The sequence below is a fragment of the Zonotrichia albicollis genome, chromosome 6, assembly GCF_047830755.1.
Source record: "Zonotrichia albicollis isolate bZonAlb1 chromosome 6, bZonAlb1.hap1, whole genome shotgun sequence".
NCBI lineage: Eukaryota > Metazoa > Chordata > Aves > Passeriformes > Passerellidae > Zonotrichia > Zonotrichia albicollis.
In genome coordinates this window covers 16307716-16328242 of record NC_133824.1, presented here as the reverse complement: position 1 = coordinate 16328242, position 20527 = coordinate 16307716, and the positions used below count along the sequence as shown (strand labels likewise).

The window sequence follows — 20527 nt, the reverse complement described above, 5'->3', positions numbered from 1 at the left end:
TTTCCTTTCCCAACCTCTTCTGACTGAGCTCTTTGAAAGCATAGTCTCACCTGGCTTGGCTCTCCCCAGGTTTGAGATTCATGCCACCACTTATGCAGAGGTGCAACAGCATACAAAGATACTTTTCTGTGCCACTGTGGGCACCCCCAACAGTTCTTCCCATTGTGAAGGATTAGATATCTGCCTTTCAGGAGGGATGGTCACTTCTGGCTGTGTGTGTTTGGGCAGGTGTATGGCGTCAGTGCTGGAGTATAAGGGCTGGGATGCTCTGCATTTTGCACATTGATAAATGTGTCCCATGTACACATTCTGGGCCACTCATGGAAAGGATGAAGAACATGCAGCTTGCAGGGCAGAAACCATCTTTATCCCTGTGCTGGGCCTGGCTGTCTTTTGGAAAGTGGTAGCTGAGTTCATGTTTAAAAAAAGCATCCTTTGATTTAGCAGTCTCCATGTTCCCATTATTGGAAATAATTATTGAGAATCCAGTTCTGAACCTTCTTCCTTACATAGTGCCCTTAGTCCATGGCTGGAGCTAGGTTTAAGGGAGAGATTTCACTTTTTTCTCAGTAGCTGATGAGCCTTCTCGAGCTGACATAGTTCTAGGCCGATTGCATTACATCAGCCTGCAGCAATGGCTCTGGGCAGCTGTGTCAGAGAGAGGTGAGAAAATACCCTTTCCTTGGGGTCAGTGCTCTCTCTACAGTAATCCTAGAGGTAGATATGGGCTCTGAGCTTCTCTCAGGAAAATCCTGCCTAGCTGTGCACCAGGCAGGATTGGGCTGCTTTTCTTAGAGCACTTGCTTATGAGATTACTGTTGCTCAGCTACCACTGATAGCACACAGCCCCTGCTTTCCCATTGGGATGGGGCAGTGGGGCTCAGTCCATTTTAGATCCCAACAGGCAGAAAAATGCAGGGAGGCAAGTAGATGATGGATGGTAAATTTCTGCTAGGTTCTTTTCAGTTCCAGTGGACAGTGATCCCTGTTGCTCCTGGGTTCCTTCCCTGAGCACCCTTTGCCTTTGGATGTTTCTGCATCAGGGACTTTGTTTCTCTGATGCAGTTCTTCACAGAAAAGCATGGCTCCTTTTGAGCTATGGTGGTATGAAAGGAGCCACCAGCTCCATCTGCCCCAGGGTTTTCTAGCTTGTGTTTTGAGGGGAGTGAGTCATAGGAAAGCTGGGACTCCTGGCCCCTGGGTGATTCCCATCAGTTCCTGAGTTCAACAACAGTCATGATTTCCAAACCAGATGGTCTCCACTGAGAGATGCTGTTTGCTGTGTGAGCTCCTGCTGTGGGAGCAGCTGTAATTGCTGGGTGCATTTCAACATGTGCACAGAGTGGGCACCATCTGGAATCAGCATGGCAGCAGAGGGACAAGCAGAAAGTTTGCTTTGCAAAGGTGGTGGTGCAGCTTTCCAGAGCCTCCAAGTTCTGGGTCTTGCTTTAGCACTCTCAGCTGAGTTTCCAGTCCTCTGCTCCTGCCCAGGCTGCTGGCTTCATGGTCAGTTGACGCCTGCAATGCTTCAGCCTGGAGCTGGCTGCACTTCAGCAGAAGCAGAGGTATCAAAGGCTTTGATGCTCTCAGTATTGTTGAGACAAGGCTGAGCATCATTATTAAACCCTTTGTTGTTATTCTCATTCATACCAGTATTAATTCAGTTCTTCTGAGGCCTTAGTTTCTCTTTTCTTCTGAGTCAAGCGTCTCCTCTTCCTCCCCAAAGGCCGCTGCTTTCCTTGGGGCTAGCAGCAAGCAGTGAGTCTCTTCTTTCCAGGGCCATGACAGGTTTCCTGTGGCAGGTGGTTTTCTGGTTAGAGACGGCGGTTATTCAACGTGCTCTCCCCGGGGGCTGGGCGGCCCGGGAAGCGCCCGGAGCCGTGCGTGTGCATGAGCGGGAGCGAGAAAGCCTGGGCGGGAGCAAGCCACAGGCGCTTCTCGTAAGCCGGCCCGGGGAGCGTGCCTGGGGCTGCCGGCATCGCACCCACACCCGGCCTGGCCAGCTGGGGGAGGAGGGTTTGCCCAGGCGTGGCTCTGTGATGAATTTACCAGAAATATATCGTTCTGGAAATTCTGTGGGGCAGAGAGGCGAAGGACCACAACTCTCATGACCCTAGCTCATCCCTGTGGGTCCCATGCTGAGGAAGCCCCTGTGGTTTTGTCTCCTCAGGAGAGTGAAGACTTAGAGAGACAGAATGCTGCCCTGCGCCGGGAGATCAAGCAGCTGACAGAGGAAATGAAGCACTTCACCTCGATGCTGAGCTCCCATGAACCGTTCTGCTCCATCCTGACATCCCCTCCACCGCCTCCAGAAGTGCTTTATGCCACACACTCTTTTCACCAGCCCCACATCAGCTCCCCACGCTTCCAGCACTGAGCCAGCCAGGAGGACAGCAGCCTGCCAGCTCCACTGATGGCAAGAAGTAACTTTGTGGGGCTTGCTTTCCCATCCAAGGGAAGGAATTGGACAGACAGACCTTCCTTCTTAAAGTATGTATTCTGAGTGATTTGCCTAAGACTTGCTCCCTGCGCAGAAATGGCAGAGCCACCACAAGGCATCTTTGGACAGTTTCCAGCTTGGATTCTGGGAGGAAGAGGCAGTCACAAAAGGGCACCATCCCCCTTCTCTGGTCCTTGTCTGGGGAGACTCACAGGAGTGTGCAGCTCTGGCAGCCTCCATAAGAGCAGCTGGCTGTGGCACACAACAGCCAGACCTCCAGGAAGAGGAAAGGGAGCAGGGGTGGAGGGGAAGGTTGGGGGCCACAGAGTGTCAGGACAAAACTGGTTTATTTTTGTAAAATAAAGATTGAAAATGCTTAACTCTTTGTTTCTAAAATAGGATTTGAGTTACTCCTAAGGCCTGGTGTGATACAGTGAAGACACAGGCAGCAGGATGGGATAACTTGGGGCCCAGAAAGCAGTCCTGTATGCCCAGGAGTCTAACCCAGGGCCAGCAATCAGAGCCCCACTTTTAGAAGGGGGGTCCATGCACCTAGGCTGGTCAGGCAGAGGGGTGATGAGGTCCCTGGGGAGGATGGGTCCCTCTTTGCTGCAAGGCTCAACCTGGCTAAAGTGTGTGACATGCAGTAGTCATGTAGTACCACAGGTACTACATGTAGTACCACAGGTCTCTTCCCTGCTGACCCTCTCAGCTCCCTGCTGTTGGTGGCTATGCCTCCACACGCTCCCTGGCATGAGTGGAGTGCACTGCCATGCCATGTCATCTTCCAGGTCTTGGTGGGCTGCCTTCAGTTTGGCCAGCAGCACAGCTGGGAAGGAGCATCATGCTGTGGAGGGAGCTGGTGGTGTTTTTCTGGAGTGCACAGGAGAACACAGGACCTAGCAGGACTCTTGCTCCAAGGTACCCTGCTAAGGAATGTAGCTGCAGCCTACATTCTTTCCCCTTGCCCGTCAGTTACAGCTCCACAAAAGGCTGCTGCCCTATCTCATGCATTGAAACAGATGAAACCTGAAAGGTCACAGAGGAGTAGATTAGTGCTCCCGAGTCTGATTTGTTGGAAACACAGGCCAGTCCATACAGGCAGTCTCTGCACCTTAGCCCACACCAGGCAGCAGCTCACTTATCAGCCCCACTCTGTACACAAGGCTGAACCACCTGCCAGTGGTTCTGCTGCTAACAGTGGCTCAGGACTGCTGCCATCTTCAAGGAGCACCAGCTGCAATCTTTTCAGCACAGAGTACCACAAGTAGTGCTGCTTAGGAAGGCTTTTAAATGAGGGAAATAGACCAAATTTGTAGATATCCTTCTTGCAGGCACAGAGAAGCAGCCTATTTCCAGATAGGTTTTGGCCCATCATCATAGCCCTCAAGAAGTGAGGTCTGTAATGTGCACATTTTCTCTCTCTGCTTTGCATTAGCAAGATGATAACCAAATACTGTCTTGTCTCAGCAAGCTGTCCTCAGGATAGGTGCAGGTAGCACTGTGCTTTCTCCTGCCATGGTCTGCTCAGAGGTTTGTGAGCTTCCTACCTGCAGTGTCTGTGCCAGCATGGGAGGCACTGTGGTCAGAGATGCCTGGTGCCAGCACACTGACCCGGGTGCCACCACTTACAGAAGCAGTGCTGAGGCAATGGGTGATTGCACTGGCCTGTCTGTGTAGCTCTGGGATGAGGGATGAGCACACTCGGGGAAGGACATAGGGAATGATGGTGGTTATTCCAGCCAGGTAGCTGGGTTTCTGTATATATGACATGCAGAATACAGGAACAATTTAATTGTGTCTTACACCACCCCTCTCTGCCAGATCTCACACCAACAGGCTTCACTCTAACCATCAGTTCAACAAACACCTCCTGATTCCTTGCACAACCTATGCTTTGAGCCAGTCAGGCTACACAGGCTCTGCCCAAGGTGCTTTTCTCTGGAATTTGTCCCTTTAAGCCTGAGAGAGACAACTGACTCCAGCTCTAGATGAGCTTGTCTTTATAGGCTCTGCTTCTGCTCCTTGAGCTTCTGGTGGATTTTCTCCCAGATTTTTCACTTTCACTTTTGCTGTTCCTTAGGGTTCTGATGCTCCCATGCTTCCTGGTTTACAGTCAGAGAAAAAAGCTACTGCTATCTTGATTGGGTTTGCTGTGGAGGGCACTGCAGGCTCATGCTCTTCACTGGAGGATACAAGAGAATCCCATTGAAACTTGCAGAGTTGCATACATGAGAGGTCTCCATCCTTGCTGCGACCTTTGTATTTTCTCCTGGCTATAAAATGCTAAGATTTGTTTTAGCTGCAGATGGAGAAGGTCCTACTGTGAGGTATATGTGACCTATGTCCACACAGATACAGAGCCAATATTGCTGCTACAAAGCTGCTGAAGTCTAGATCCTTCAGGCTGGGTGGGGTTTCTGTGTAATGCCTGCAGAATTGCTAGACCCAATCGCTGGTAACGTCTCAGACATATCACTGCAACTCAGAACGAAAATAAACAGCCAGTGGTGACACCAGGAGATGAGTCTGCAACAACATCCTCTCCAAAACCTAAACAATATTCTTGGCATCATCAATCAATGTGTCCTCCCTCTGCACGGCTGACTGTGAGCTGGAAGGCCTCCTACCTGTGCTGTGCTCAGCCATTCTGGCCAAACCAAGCCATTCTGGTGTTTGCTCTCTTGTAGGAGACACATCTTCCAATGTGGCTTTGCCCCAGTCTTGCCCACAAAAACCTGATCACAGAACATGATTTGCATGGTTCAAGCCAGTTTTAACCTCTGCTTTTTTCTGTAATTGTGAGGTCTCTGGGGGGCAGTCTCTCAGTTAGAAAGAATGGTTATCCTGGCAGAATACCTTTATCAGCCAAGCAGCAGGGGACAACATATCGTTTCTGCCCTTTTAAACAGTGTAGGGAAAAAAAATATCTTTTCCTAAGGCTATTTCCAGAGCTGCACAAACTGCTTGCTGCAGCTGTGTGAGGAGATTCCTTCACTTCCGTACTGGGGCTGTCTCTTGCTTCTCCTTCCCGGGCTCCCGGCCCCTCCTCAAGGCTCCTCACACTTTTCATTTAATTCATCTGCTTTTCCTTTCTGAGCAGCGACGTGCCTGTCCTCTGGTGTGGCCCTCACGGCTGTCCGTAAATGAACTGCGACGATCCTAAACGAGGAGCAAGGTGCAGGGCGGTGGCCGGGGCAATCACTGCCGATTGCTTTCGATTGTCTGCTCCTCCCAGCAACGCAATTCCTGTAATTTTCATTTCCTTGGCATCTGGCATTTCTCAAGTGTTGTGTGCGTTATCTGGCTATGCCCAGCCTTCAGGAGCACTGAGTTGCCGGCTGCTCCAAGGGAAGGGGATGCTTCTGGGCACACAACTGGATAAACCGGGAGATGTCGGGGCCTGTGGAAGCCTGTCCCTGCCCCAGCAGAATGTCAGCGCTGTGCTACAGAGCTCCTCACTGGAAACCTCTCTCACAGCAGTACATAAACGAGGGCACACAGCAGGCTGAGAGACTCTTCTCCAGACGGGGAAGGGCGGGCAGCAGAGACAGCTCTGCCCTGCAAGCGCAGCCTGCGAACACCGCGTGTGTGCTGGCCTCTGCTGGGCGAAGCTGAGCGCTCCCAGCCGCTCCCGCGCTCCTCTCGGCACAGCCGCTTCGGCAAGGGGCACGCTGAGCAGCTCTCCTGCCCTTTTCGCTGCGGCTCCAAAGTATTTATGCACTTGTTTCACAAAGCCCGTCTCAGAAGTCACTTCTGTTAGAGCTGCCAGCCTGCATCAGCAAGAGGATAGCCTCCTGCATGCTGAACCAAAGCAGCAGCCCACAGAAGGGATCCTCTCTCTGCTTCCTGCGATGATCATAGTGTACAAAGCAGCACTAGTCATACAAAAATGCTGCCTGGATGCTAATACTTCAGCACACAGAGATCAAAGAAGATCAGGAATCACTGCTAAGAGACAAAGTATTTTTATAAATCACAAGATGTCAAGAAGAGAAAAACCAAGGCATGTCATGAAATGGCAAGAGTTTCTCTGAGTGACTAACCCTGTGCTCACTTTGTCTTGTGTTCTGCTGTTTTTGCCACCTTATTGATTATTGATCTGGAGGAGATTTGAGCAGTGAGGCAGAGTTATATGTATCCATGAAGTTTTTTAAAGTTGCTCAAAAACCCTACCCAACTAAATGTTTGGCAGCACATATTCATTGCTTGCCAGGGCAGAGTTACAATCAGTGTGTTAAGGTTAGAATATGAGACTACAACTTTTCATCAGACATCAGGTCCTGAGAGTTCTCCTGCCTCAGAAACATCCACACAGTGACGACACACCTTCCCCCCAACCCTTGTACCACTTCTGTGCTTTTTGCTAAGACACAAGCAATTTTTCTCCCCTCAGAACAGTGGTGGTTTGGTGCTGTGGTCCTCAGAACTTTTCCCAGGTTTGGTTTTATTGCTGCAGCATGAGTGGAGGAAGATGAGGGACATGCCTGAGTTCAGCAGTGAGGCTATGCACATTTCCAGCACTCTTTTGTTATTAGTTAATGTCAGCTGCAAGCAATAGAAGATTAAAATCTTTTTCTCATGTCATTTCTCATGCCATGAACTAGTATGACCCACTGAGATGGAGGCTGGAGGATGCTGAGTAAGAAGGGCTTATATACTTCAAGCTTTGACATTTGGGGTTAATCTGTGACCCTGATCTGGACTGGGTGTGGAAATCTAGACTATAGCTGAGTTTTTCGGCTAACTCAATCTTTTTTCACTTCTTTTATTCTGAGCTGAGCAAAGAGAATCGTATCTCATGTGCGTGCCTGGTGCACAGCAGAGGAGTGAGGCGTGTTTGCTCCAATAAAAGAGCTCATGCACAGCTTTCCTCACAGCTGTCTGTATCTCCACAGCTTTTCACAAGCAAAGGTTGAGAGCTGGACTTAAATACTCAAGCAGCACAGCAAGCTAACCACAGCTACACAGTTTTTAGATTAGAGCCAGTTCTCATCCGGCCTGATCAGAGGATGGGGCAGAGCAGGTTGGTATGTTTGCAGAAGGCCATGCAGAGGCAGCACAAGCACCCTGTGCCCGGGGGGGGTGTGCACCAACCAGAAAAAAGCACCTTTGAGATGCCTCATGCCCAAGTGCTCTTCCATCCTGTGCACTCCTTCTACGTCTTGTTCTTGCTGCAAGGAGGCAGCTGTGAATATTAGCACTTCAGCCATGCCCTCCCATCTACTCTTCAGAGTTCAGACTTACATGATTCACCTACACAAACATCTCATCTGAACTGCACAGGGTTAAATTAAAGCCATTGCTCTGTTAAAGCCAGGCTTTGAATAGGGAGATTTTTTTGCCAAGAAGTGATAAATTCAAGCTGCTCTTGGACAAGCCCTTGCAGCCCAGGCTGGAAGGTGTCAAACTGGAAAAAAATCCTGCCCCTGGCAAGGCCACACAGATCACCATAACTCTTTGTGGCCCTGTAAAATAGGCACAGATGATGCATCCTCGCCAAAGCTCCCAGAGAGCGAGAGCTACACATGAAATATGCTGAAGGGGAGCAAAACATTATTTCCTTCCCCTGAGTTGTACTTTTGAAAGGCTTAAAGCTTTGGACAGTACAGGTTTGGTGCTCAAAGTTAGCCCCTGCACAACTTTGCTTGTTCTGAGGTCTGCAGTCTTCTTCAGATGAGATTTTAGACTGTGCAACTAAGCCATTGTGTTTTGTGTAGAGGAAGGAAATTTTTGCAAAATCTTTAGTGCTGCAGAGGTTGCCTGCTGCACTGTTATGAATGGAGTTGTCCGTGACTGTTCATGTACCCAGATCTTCATACTGAAAATATAACAGGAAAGATTCTTAAGGGTTTAGGGTATCAAAATAACTGTGCATCTAAACTACAGCAATAAACGAATCCATTGCCTTTAGTAGTAAACTAATCCATTGCCTTTATCAGATGTATTCTGGGTGGCTCTTGGGATGCAGAAAGCTCTGGGTGCCAGCAGAGGGCTTGCAGGGTTCCCTGCTCCATCGGGGCACACCACTGGCTTTGTCCAGAGCAGCAGCCCTGCCGGCCCATGCTTCACCGTGTGTCTCCAGCTGAGCACTGCATCCAGGTGTGGCCCCCAAATGAGGGGCTCTGCCAGCTATTCGAGTCTTGTCATTTGGTCTTATGCTACAACTACCTAACCTCCAAAGAACTTCAGTAAAGCAGTTTAGGTGCTGAACCCAAAAGAAAACCTTCTCTCTCCACTAACAAAGATCTTGTATTCTTTCCTGCAATGTCTGTTGTGAAAAGTTGTGCGTGTTATCTGCTGACAGTTCTTCTAGACCTAAATGCTATCAGTCAAAATGTGATAGTGCCACCTAAGAGGTAAGCTAGTTAGGCTTTGTAAGTGCAATGATGAAATTTAGAGGCACAAATAACAAGGCTGGCAGTTTGAAAGCAAGGGACATCCTGTGATCCTTTCAGGTTAGATAGCTCCCATTTAAAGGGAACCTAAAGAACTGCATGGATGTAAGATTTGGCAGATCCTCAAGTACTTGCTTTTCCTTAGCAGTTTTCTTCTTTTGTTCACCTACTCCTTGGATCTCTGAACCAATGTTCAGAGAATCAAAGACACCAAGGAATTATACTTTCCAGAATAATTTTCTACAATACCTTTGCACACCCTCCAAGCTAATTTTCCTCACCCATTTATATCACCTTGCTTGTCATTGAGGCCTGTTGCCATCTGGATTATCATTGCTGTCATCATTCCTAGCATTTGTATTTATTGGGTGGACTTTGAGAATAGTAAGCTTGTTGCAAGGCTTTAAATAAAGGAACTGTATGTACTAATTGGTCATAAAGGCAGCATACATTCCAAGACTGTCAGTGCTGGATTTCTTGAGATCAGTAGGGAAGATTACAGAGGTTAGGTTCTACCTGATGGCCTGTATTCTAACACTTAATTTAGGTCCTGCTTCTTCTCTGATTTAGTGCATTCCAATCTTCACAGATACTTTTGGCTCTAGGATCCTATAAGCTTTTTAGCACTTCTGTTAATCTCCATGTAAAGGAGATTTCCCTCTAGCTTTAAAATCCACTTCAAGGGGTTGTCCTGAAATATAAATAATTTTTCATGGCTAAGAAATTTTTATATAAATATGCTGTGCTGAGGGAAATCCAAAAGCAGCTGCTCTGTTGCTTCAAGAAGGGAAAGAGGCATGTGAGTAGAAACAGATGCAGCAATAGAGGAGGAAATGCAAAGCACAGGGGTTTTATTTTAGTATTTTATAATTAGAAATTGGCAAATTACATAAAGGGGTGATTGAGTAGTTCACAGAGTTAGTAACAAAACAGCCCTGAAATCCAAGGACAGGAGTTCAAGGAAGTGTGGGCCTATAGGTATGAAAAACCCTTTTCTGACTTGGCTTTGAGGAGCCAGGGTTGCTTCTCTGCCTGCTCATGTTCATTTGACAGGCTGCAGTCACCAGTGGCTGGGCACTGCTTTCATGCATCTCATTTCAGCAGAAGTCCTCATGTTATTTTCAGCAGAATCTGTGTTTTAGTAATTCTTGACTTCCCATTTGACTTTTCTGACAGGACTAAGACATGGGAGCAAATGGCTCCTTGCTTGGTAGGCTCTGACTTCCTACAGATCTTATGTTGATGCTGAGTAAACCCAAGGATTTTTGAGAGAAATTTAGAAGCTGAAGGTGGGACAAAAACAAAACTCAGGATGACAGACTGTTTTTGACCCCAGTATGGAGTACAGCTGGCAGGAGGCCAAGGACCCAACACGTGTCTCAGTCATCTCCCATATATCTGATAATCTGTCTACTGTGTGTGTTCTTTTCTAAGTACTATATCAAGAAATTTAACTGTTCTCTGTGTCTTTCTGGTGTGTGACAGTATCTCCTCAATTTCTAATTTGTTTTCTTTATACTTTTTCTGCTTATTCTTTTTCTAAAAACCATTCAGTCACTGATATCTTCCTCTTTGCTACCCAGAGACCTTATGACACCAGTCTGCCATACAGTACCTAATTCCATTATCCTGCATTTATCTGAGTTTACAAATTAAAGATGCCATGGACTGTGATACAAGTTTTAGTTGCAGACAGCTAAAGCTACAGCCCTAAAGTCATTCTAGCCTTAATACAAGATGTAGGTGACATATTTAAGTTAGGCTTGACTAACTCAGTAATGTCTTAACCATCTGGAAATTTTATTCCTTACAGTGCTAAAGGGATAATAAATGATGGTTCTCTGAACAAACCCAGATTGCCATCCTAAAAGTTTCCTGTACATTTATTTTCTTAACTTTGTTTTTCAACTGCTCTTTGATCAATGATAGTGATTACCTCTGTGTAATTTTGATTTCTGTATAATATTGTGGAGAATTTTATAAAGATATTTTCAAGTCTTATCAGCCCAGAAGTTAATCTTCTGTACTATCTCACTGTTTTATTGTTAGAGTTCTCAGACTAAGCAATTGTTGAACCATAATAGTCTTATTCCTGCTCCATTTCACCTCTGCCCTACTTGCACTGCTGTCACTCATTGCATTCCTAATAACATGTAGATTACAAATTTGTTACACCAAATTCCTCTGTTCATTCTGTTGTTTCAGTGCAGAGCTTCGAGCTAACTTTTGTTGCCTAATTTAGAAACAAATGGGATTGAAAACCTCTTTTCTGGCTTTTGATTCTGAATTTGCCTCTCATATTTATTATGTAAAAGGGCTACATTATGACTATGCTGTACTGTTGTGAGAAGCACCCCAGCTGAGGTCCATTGGCAAAGCTGTGGTCTGTGGAGGGAAAGAGTAGGATGGTTTGCAGCTCTGCCCTGTGGAACTTTGAGCAGAGTACATAGGGAAGACTGCACTGGCTCTGCTCATCTCCAGCTCTGCTTCTGGCCACTGCTGGGAGTAGGAAACCCAAGCAGGTGAGAAGAAACAAGCTCTGTGAGGATACACAGCAAGAACCACTTAAACTGACATTTGTGCTCCTTGCAATAATTTGTGCAAAGCTTTTTTGTTTTGGGGTTTTGTTTGTTTGTTTTCTTTCATGGTAAATAAGAACCATAAAGGTATCAAAGCCGTCTGTCTTTGCCGCTGACAGTAGGTAGATAACTCAGAGGACAGCAGCAACAACCTCTGACAGTGCTCCACCAAGTGTGTAAAAAGGCTATGTTATGATGCAGCTATAAAGTAAATAGAAGGCAGAAAACCTTCACTTTTTCATATTCTGTATTCCTTTGTTTAAGGAGTACAACATCCAAAAGATGCTGCTCCCGTTTTTCCAGATGAATTTTGACCTGTGTATTAAACGCTGGAAGGAGGCTGAACATCAGCAAATCTGCGTCCTTGTGCTGAGGAATGTTTATGCAATTTAGGTAACATGATGCTAATTAAATGAATTGTAGATAATAAATGATCTCCAGGCAGGCATCTCCCAGTGGTGTGTTGCTCAAGTAATGGGAAAACAAGCGCTGACTCATTAACTGCGAATTCCTCATGAGAATGGAAACAAACACCACTTTTGGCTCTTTTACTTCAGTGACGCCGAGATGTTTTAATTTTCACTTCACTGGATATTTTCACTCTCTAGTGTGCCATGTTGTGAGAAAAACCATCAGAGGCCAACCCAAACGAAACCCAAACCGGTTCCTCCTCCAGGACTCCACCTTGGCACCTCTGGCGGCGTCGGGCACTGCCCACCGGCTCACAGCCTCCCCCAGACCACAGTTCTGCTCAGCCCACGTCCCGTTCATCTCTGGCGGCCGAAGGCTCTCCCGTCCCGGCCCTCGGAACGCCGGGGGGGCCTCTCGGCGGGGCCGGGCAGGGGCGGGGAGCGGCCATGGGGAGGGGTGGTGGCCTGGCCGGGCAGGGCAGCGGCCGGACCCAGGCAGGGCCGCGGCCGGACCCGGGCAGGGCTGCGGCCCCGTCAGTGCCCCGGCGCTGTGGGTCGCACCATGCCCCCCAGCGGCCCGAGCCCTCCCCGGCCTGGCGGCGGGGCGGGGCGGAGGGCGGGGAGGGCCGGGCCGGGGGCACCTCCCCGCGTGGCGGCCGCCAGTGAGCGCGGTGGGGGCGGCCGGCCGGGGTGTTTTGGACAGGTGGTGCCGGCGGGGAGCTGAGCCTGGCCGAGCTGAGCCTGTCCGGGCCGGGCGCGGCCCACGGTGCCGGCATGGTGTTGCAGGAGCCCGCCGGGGCGCCGAGTCCGTTGACTGCGGCGGGAGGAGTGGGTGATGCCGCCGCCGAGGTGCAGCTGTCCCGGCTTCGCTGGGCCGTGCTGCTGCTCTTCAGCAGCTACTCCTTGTGCAACGCCTTCCAGTGGATCCAGTACGGCAGCATCAACAACGTCTTCACGCGCTTCTACGGCGTGAGCGCCTTCGCCATCGACTGGCTTTCCATGAGCTACATGCTCATCTACATCCCCCTGCTCTTCCCCGTCGCCTGGCTGCTGGACAAGAGGGGCCTGCGCCTCATCGCCCTGGCCGGCTCGGCCCTCAATGCCATGGGTGCCTGGGTGAAGCTGGGCAGTCTGAAGCCGCACCTCTTCCCCGTCACTGTCCTGGGACAGGTCATCTGTGGCTTGGCCCAGGTCTTCATCCTGGGCATGCCCTCACGCATCGCCTCGGTCTGGTTTGGCTCCCAGGAGGTCTCCACCGCCTGCTCCATTGCGGTATTTGGGAACCAGGTAATGGGCAGCTGCACCCCGGCTGGCTGCGCTTGTGGGGCGGGCTGTCAGCTGCCTGGCCGGACTCTGGAAGTGCTGAGGGAACAAACCAAGGGGGGGTGAGGGATGCATAGGGCTGGAGGGCAGCCGCGGGGATAACACGAACTTACATGAAGTTCCCTCTGGAAAATGCATCTCGTATTTGGAAGGATGCCACTGGTGTTAGCCTGAGGGCTGATAGTGGGCAGAGGCAAATGGGACCTCCATCTACAAAGTTCAGGGCAGCATGGGGGTTAGGAATGATTCTGGCTTTGAGAGGGCTTTGGCTGAGGCTCTTCTCCAGTGCCCTTCACTTCCTGTGTGTGCCAATCCCCAAGTCCGGGGCTCTGATTCAGTATCCTGGGGGGGGTAGGCACAGTGCTTAGAAACTGCTTTAGGCAGAGTGTCTTTCAAACCTGCAGTTGCATCTGGACTTGACACTGCCATGTCCTCTTTCTGCTGACAACTAGATGGGACAAAGGAGATTAGCTTTCTGCTGAAAGCATTGTCATTGGGCTCTGGAGGAAAAGGACTTTAGCACTTTCATACCTCTTAAAAGTAGGTACAGTGTTTACACAAGCAGTTGCTCTGAGAAAAAGAAAAGTTCCATCAGGCCAGTGTGAGGTCAGCTCCCTGAGCACTCTTTTACCAATACAGGTGTCTGAGGCCAGTGACCCACACTTGCTCGAACCGTGAGTCTCTTTTCTTGTAGCCAGAGGAGATAATTTTTTACACAGCTTTGAAAGGATCAGGGAAGTATCTTCTTGACCCTTGCACCGGAACACCTGCTCATTCAGCTGAATGAAGTAAATAAGCCAATACTGATGCAGTGAGGCATAAGTGAAGTGAGCCTGGCTCGGCAGCCCTGACCCAAAGAAGAGGAAAGTGGAACGTGGCATTGGCTGCTGGGCCTGTGCCCCTTACTTTGAGATGCAGTGTACTCCTCTGCATGTGACACTGTGCTCCACCCTGGACCGTTCAGCCTGTGAGTGACTGCCATTCTGATTTGAATGGTTTTCAGTTCAGGTAGCTTCTAGTGCAGACTGCAACTTCCTGTGCTTCTGTATTTATTTAGGTACTGCTGCGGTAAAAAGAGGTGAATGCTTGGAGAGGGTATTTGAGGAACAGAAGTTTGCAGAACAGCACTAGGGAGTTAAGGGGACTGCTTTACATCTTCAGGAGAGAGAAAACATACTTCTCTTTACTTGAGTGCACCTAAGCTATCCTTTTTGCTCTAATCATCCCTTCTAGTGGGCTGTTTTTTATGTATTTTTAAATGAATCTTTAGAGTGGAAGGATCTAACTTGGCATGAGCAAATAAGTAACTGAGCATTTTGCTGTCAGACTTAAAAAATTATTCAGGTGGAGTTACACAACAGCGTGCATTAGAAATCCAAACAATGAGGCTGTCTGCCTGTGTGGAGTCATGAGCATCCCAAAAGGAGTGGCTTAGTGTAACGGTTGTGAAAAGCAAATTTTAGCTGCCCTTTTGGTGCTCCACACTGCTCTGGTGGTTGCACTGACACGACAATGAGACCTCAGTTCGGTACATAGACTTGGCTTTGTAAGCCCAGACTTTCCTTTTAGAGAATCAGAGAAGTCAGAAATGGTAGTGACTAAAGACAGAGCATACTCCATAGGGAAGACCTATTTATTCCCATAGTCAGGCAAAATCCCAGTGAATGAAAACTAGCTATTTTGTTTATTGGTGAGGTTGGGCAGGGAGAAGAAATAGAGGCATACATTTTTTCCTGACTGTAGTTAAAGACTGTATTAGAGAGTGTTAGCAAAGGGTATAGTACAGTGGTTTTGTAATTGCAGTATGGTAAATTATTCCCTATGCTCGTTTCTCTACAACTGCATGGTCTTCCTTTCCTTGCCATGTCACTTAGTTTAATTATTATTATTATTGAATACCAAGCAGTGTTGTCCCTCTCCATTAAGAATTGCAAGCAACTGCATGAGGAAGTAGGGAAGTGTCACTGCTTCTTTATTTGGCATACCTGCCCTCTTTCTGCTCTTGCTCTCTTGGCCCCAGGCTGCACTTCAGCAGTGCCGTCCTGAGGGAAGCCCTGTCGGGTCTGCCAGGGCCATGTTTGCTCAGGACACCGCCTCTGCTTGCTGACTGATGGTAACCTTCAAGCTCAAAGTTAGCCCTGAAGAGTAAATGATTGAATCAATCAGACCAGGTGTTAAATGCCCTTTAAAAAAAACAAACAATCCCTAGTAAGGTATTAGAATCACCTCACTTGTTTCTGGCCCTATGTTGGCTGTGGTACCTGAAGTGCAAAAACAGATTAGATTGAGCACTCTTGAATCAGTGCTGAGAGCTTCTAGAAGAGTGTGAACACCTGTGGACATGATCATATTCTCTTGTTTACCCCCTGCTGGTTTTCATGACGTTTTACTTTTCCACATTTTAACAGGAAGATACATAGGTGTTTTTCCATTCTTTTTCCTTGTCGTGGAAGCTCATATGTGGGGAGGTATAGAATAAAGTTTGCCTATAAGATGCCTTGGCATTAATATATTAGTGTTATTGGAATACTACTGGCTCCTCATTGCTTGAAAGACTAGGAAAAATCCATATGGGGACTCTTCCTCATGCTGAAGATCTGGGGTAAAGAAGCAGAAGTGTTATGGAGAGTTCACTAATGTTCTTCAGACATACTTTAGTACTGGCAGGGATTTGTCTGACATTCTTATGAAATGCAGCTGTCAGTAGTAGTGTCCTGCTACATCAGCACTGCTCCCTGTGGAGCACCTTGGTGCTGGATATCTGTGTGAAGCCCCACACACAAGGTGGGTAGGAGAGAGCCGTCTGGGTAAGGCCATGCTGTTTCCACTTAGTTGTGTTGATTCATCATCTGTGTCCCTGTTTGGGGCTGTGGTTCACACCTGGCAGGCAGCAGCAAACAGGCTTCTGACTTTCTGTGCTGATGGCAGACTGTCCGTCCCTCTCGCTGGGGACAGGACTGCTGTGGGAAGGAGCCTGAGATAGTGGCATTGGCAGGAGTGTGTGCCTGCTGGAGCAGCACGACTTGCCCCTCCATTGGGCACAGTTGCTCTTCTGGAATGTGGGGATGAGGAGGCAGATTGTCCTTTGGCATGACAGAACTGACATGCTGGGGGGATGTTTAGGTAGCGAGGTAAGTTTTCGTGGCATTTTGAAATTGATAAGCGGGAGTCTGATGGTCAGGTACAGGCTCTGTCCTTCAGCTGCCATGGTGCATGCTGAGCTGCTGTGCCTGGGTTTTGTGCATATTTCACTCTTACTAGTTTATTTGGTGTGAGATATACATAAAACCCAAGCGCAGCAGTTTGTCACTTGATGGGCAAGGGGCATGGACAGCATTCAGAGAAGTATATAACTGTGTTGCACACAGACAAAGAACATTTGTGCATTTGATTTGTATTGCTTTGCCACCAGTATTGGGTTTTTTCTTGGTATAGAGAGACCTTGTTCCTGTTTCTTGCTGTTTTGACAAAGAAACAAGCCACTGATAATTTACCAGGCCCGCATCCTTACTCCCAAGTAAGGGAGCAAGGATGCGGGCCTGGTAAATTAATTATCTTTTTGCAGTAATTTTGCCTTTTTTTCTATTTTTTTTAAGCATGGCTTGAAAAAAAGTGATGAGATTTGGGAGGAAAGAAAACTTCAGCCTTATATTAAGCTCCGCTTTAGAGAAAAAATCATGCAGCACCTTACTGATCTTAGGATCTGTCCGTGTTCTGATATAGCTGCAATGTGACTTTAGATATTTAGGGCTTTCATAACAGAGAGCCTGAGGCAGAGGTTTTAGGTGGTATCTGCAGCCTCTGGGAGTGCCAGTCTTGAAGTGTTTAGGTGATGGCTTTTGAAATGGACAAACCTGGTGATAAGCTGCGAATTAAATTCATGGAAATGTTCTCTCTGTCACTCCTGTTCATCTGTTTTGAACTGGGGGAAAGAGTCTGCCTGGGATAGTGGCTGAGGTGGGTTTTGCCGTGTAGTTGGGTCTGCAACATCTGAATAGCCATTGCTTATGAGCTGGTGATCCTACAGTGCTGTTTGTGCTGCTCATGTGCCATTGTTTGATGCCTCACTGATAACTTTGTTCTGTACCTTTTGCCCTTCAGGGAAGGCAGCATCTTGAAGTCTAAGAAGCATTTTGGAAAGGTATCATGTCCTGTGGAGTCCCTGTCTTCCAGTCTTAGAGTGGATTTCTAGATCTTCTTTGGCTGCTCTGTCTCTGCTGGAGGATTCCCATCCCTTCAAATGATTCCTTGTTAGAAATATGGACAGGATCTACCTCACAGCTCTCTAGCTTGGCCCTGTATCTCTCAGTTTTAGCTATCAGAATAGAGAGGATTTTAGTGGCAGTAGCTAATGTTGGCATAGTTGCTTGTAGCCATAGTAGTTAATGGTTGACATTCTCCAGCCCTGTCTCCTTTCCCTCCCTGACAAAAAAAGAGCAGGGTGGATCAGAGCACTTGGATCTCAAGGAGTGCTCCATGGCTAACTCTCCAAGATCCTGGATGTGGCTCAGTGTGGGAGGGTGTGCTGACCAAATAACAGTGTGGCTTTTGCAGGAATGCCTCAGTTTCTATAAATGGACATGGGAGCCCGAAATGAACTTTTTCTACCCATTTCATCTGGTGCTCCCTTCCCAGACATACACCAAAGGCAGCTGTCCTTTCTCTCTCTCAAAAGAACTTGGCTTTTGGGTTAAGTTCTGCGTGGGAGTTTAAATGAATGTCTGCAGTGTTTCTGGGAGGCCCAGCAAGCACCCTCAGCACTTGCCCTGCAGGATATCCAGGATTGCTGTGTTAGGTGACTGGAGTAGGTCCCTGACCAAAGCATATTCTCACTGAGGATTCCAGTAGCAGCTGAGGTAACTGAAACCCTGCTGTTTTGTTCTCCCTCCTGTCCACTGCTGTTGTTTTGCTGTGTTGCATATCTTTCCCAACAGACTGGGGGAAGGTGCATTCAAGACTGCCAGGCCCTGAATGACTTGCACAGGGGAATTCTGACCAGTCTTCACTGTACAGCATTGCACCATATGGAGCATTATGAGATGATGCCACAGAAGCAGAAGTGTGATGTGGAAGGGAGTTTGCTGTGTTTGCACATGAGCTTTGGTTGTGCAAGTGCGGTTTGGAGAAGCAAAGTCTCTCACATTAGTGGGAAAGTAAATCGAGCTTAAGCCCTGTCTTTTCTCATCGTGAGGCTCCATTACAGTTTTTCCTTCCACAACTTGTATTCTTCCTTACTTTTTCTTAAAACACTGCAAGAAAGTTACGCAAACTGTGCAGAAATGTACATTGGCTTCCTGACTATCTGGATTTCAATAGGCTTTTCTAACTTTGCTGTCAGTGGTATGGAAGAAGCATATTCTGAGCACCAATTCATACAGTAAGTTTACTGTATAGGAACTGGCAGCTTCTGCTTAAACAGCACCTCAGTTGGGCATTTTCATTTCTCCTGTAGCCTTTTATATGGCTGGGATCTGTGCTGATAGCAAAGTATTGGGAAGCCAATGTGCAGTTGGGAGGCACAGGGTGTGAGAAGCTGTCTGCTCTCTGCAGGTCACAATACATGAATTATAAGGTCATAAGGTTCAGCTGCTCTGGTGAAATGTCATGGTTACAGTTTGAGGGGCACCTGTAGTTAGAAAAGGAGGGAGGGCCTAGGACAGAGCTTTGATACACAGATAAGAGTATAAGAGGATCCTGTGCTGCCCAGAGCTCTGGAACAAGTAACTCAAAGGAGTTTGATTGGGTGAATCCAGATGGAATCTGGGGTGTATCCTACTCACTCTCCAAAGTCTTGGCTTGGGAACTTGCTAAGACCATACTGAAATCATGGTTTCTGAAAAGCCTGTTGTATTGGTGTTTATCAAAGCACAGATCTTTTGATTGCTACACTTTCTGTCCACTTGGCCAAACCAGCTGGCTGCTGGTTTCAGGGTTTCCTGGGACTTCTGTTTATGCTGAGCCTCCTAAAAATTAGCATCACTTTTCTCTTCCTCCCTTCGCAATTTGAATAGCTGGTAACTGACCATTTGGTATGTTTGTATGCCAGTAGTGTGGATTTTCTGTTGAGTTGTTCTTTTGAACTTGTAATTGAATACAAGTTCAAAATGCCTCATAGAAGAAATTAGTTTAAAAAATTGAGTAATATCTTCCACTCATAAGGCATCATGTCATGAATGATGGTCCAAGATCTCTTGCTTGAACATTCTCCTTCCACACTGGTCATCTTTTGACCCTTCTGTCAGGATTCCTGATTTTGTTGTGTTTGAAGAGCTTTGACTTTGTAAAGCTGTTCTGGTGCTTTTGGCCTAATTATGGTTTTGCTTTATCTTGGTCCAGCTTGCTGTAATTTTTCTTTGCTTGAAGAAATAATGTCCAGTTTTAGAGCTGGTGGTTTATGTTCTTGTTGGTGGTTTATTTTTTGGTGGTTTTTTGGGGGGGGGAGGTTTGTTTGTTGGACTTTTTGTCTTTATTTTTTACTTAATTGTGGTTCCTTTATTCTAAAATATTTTGCTAATATTCCCTAGGCTTACAGTGAGCCTCTGACTTAGTGTTTTTCCACAATCCTAGTGACACTTAAAAGCATTTAATTTCTTAGCATTTTCTTCTTCATTTCCATTTAACACACTTTTTTTCCTTTTAGGCAGCTTCCTCTTTTGAGTTATATATTGCTGTAGTGTTTTAGAGGGTGTTTCCTTTTTTTTGGTCACTGTTGCAAGGCAACTGAATTTTAGTCCAGTACAGAACCATTCTGTAATACTGATCATAGTCACACTGCTGTTCTGGGTTGAAATCACGAACTGTGCTGCCTCTTATAAGTTTTCCTCAGAAGAGGGTATTTATGGAATCCAAAAATGCAGTCTCTGCATCATCCCTGTCATGATGCTTATTTAGCTTGCAAGGGCATTGTCAAAATTTCTAACTGTTGTGTATTTTTGGTTTTGCAGCATCTCTCTGTCTTTTAACATTTTAATTGACCTTCTGTATTTGGTGGTCCCCTCTGTCAACATTTATACCTACTTATAGGTAGGTATAAATGGTATATATGGAATTTTACAGGGCTTCTGTGTTCCTGCTGCTGACTCGTAGTTTTCTTTGAGGTAGGGGTCCACTCCTGCGCTCCTCCATTGATCACTCATTTACAGTTTTTATGCTGATACACCACTGATTATCTTCCTTCAGGAGACTCTTGGCAGCTAACCTTAGACATGTCATTTTCTGTTTCAAGTCTTTGGGTACATTTACACCACCTTCTTAGCTACTTGCTCTTGGTTTTGTTCTCTGTTCTTGTGCACACTTAAATATTGAATATAATGTTGTTGTGACTGATCCTTCACAAAATTCAGGTAGGAAATATATTCCTTCTATCCTTCACCCGTC

General features: G+C 47.2%; 2 protein-coding genes across 6 annotated transcripts in view; both read left to right on the top strand.

The window, feature by feature from the left end:
• The window catches only part of BATF (basic leucine zipper ATF-like transcription factor), a 38156-nt gene extending 35328 nt beyond the window's left edge, over positions 1-2828 (top strand). Inside the window, exon 6 of the mRNA XM_074542600.1 lies at positions 2171-2828. Within this exon, the coding sequence (XP_074398701.1) occupies positions 2171-2377 (207 nt within the window). The 3' untranslated portion in view covers positions 2378-2828. The remainder of the gene's footprint in view (positions 1-2170) is intronic.
• A 9443-nt stretch (positions 2829-12271) lies between these two features.
• The window catches only part of FLVCR2 (FLVCR choline and putative heme transporter 2), a 34885-nt gene continuing 26629 nt past the window's right edge, over positions 12272-20527 (top strand). For 4 of the 5 annotated variants that reach the window (XR_003379914.2, XM_074542595.1, XM_074542596.1 and 1 more), the window contains exon 1: positions 12272-13114. Coding sequence is in view for 4 of the 5 variants with exons in the window: in XM_074542595.1 (XP_074398696.1) it covers positions 12602-13114 (513 nt within the window). In the remaining variant the exon portion in view is untranslated. The remainder of the gene's footprint in view (positions 13115-20527) is intronic. The other variant, XM_074542597.1, reaches the window with a different exon arrangement.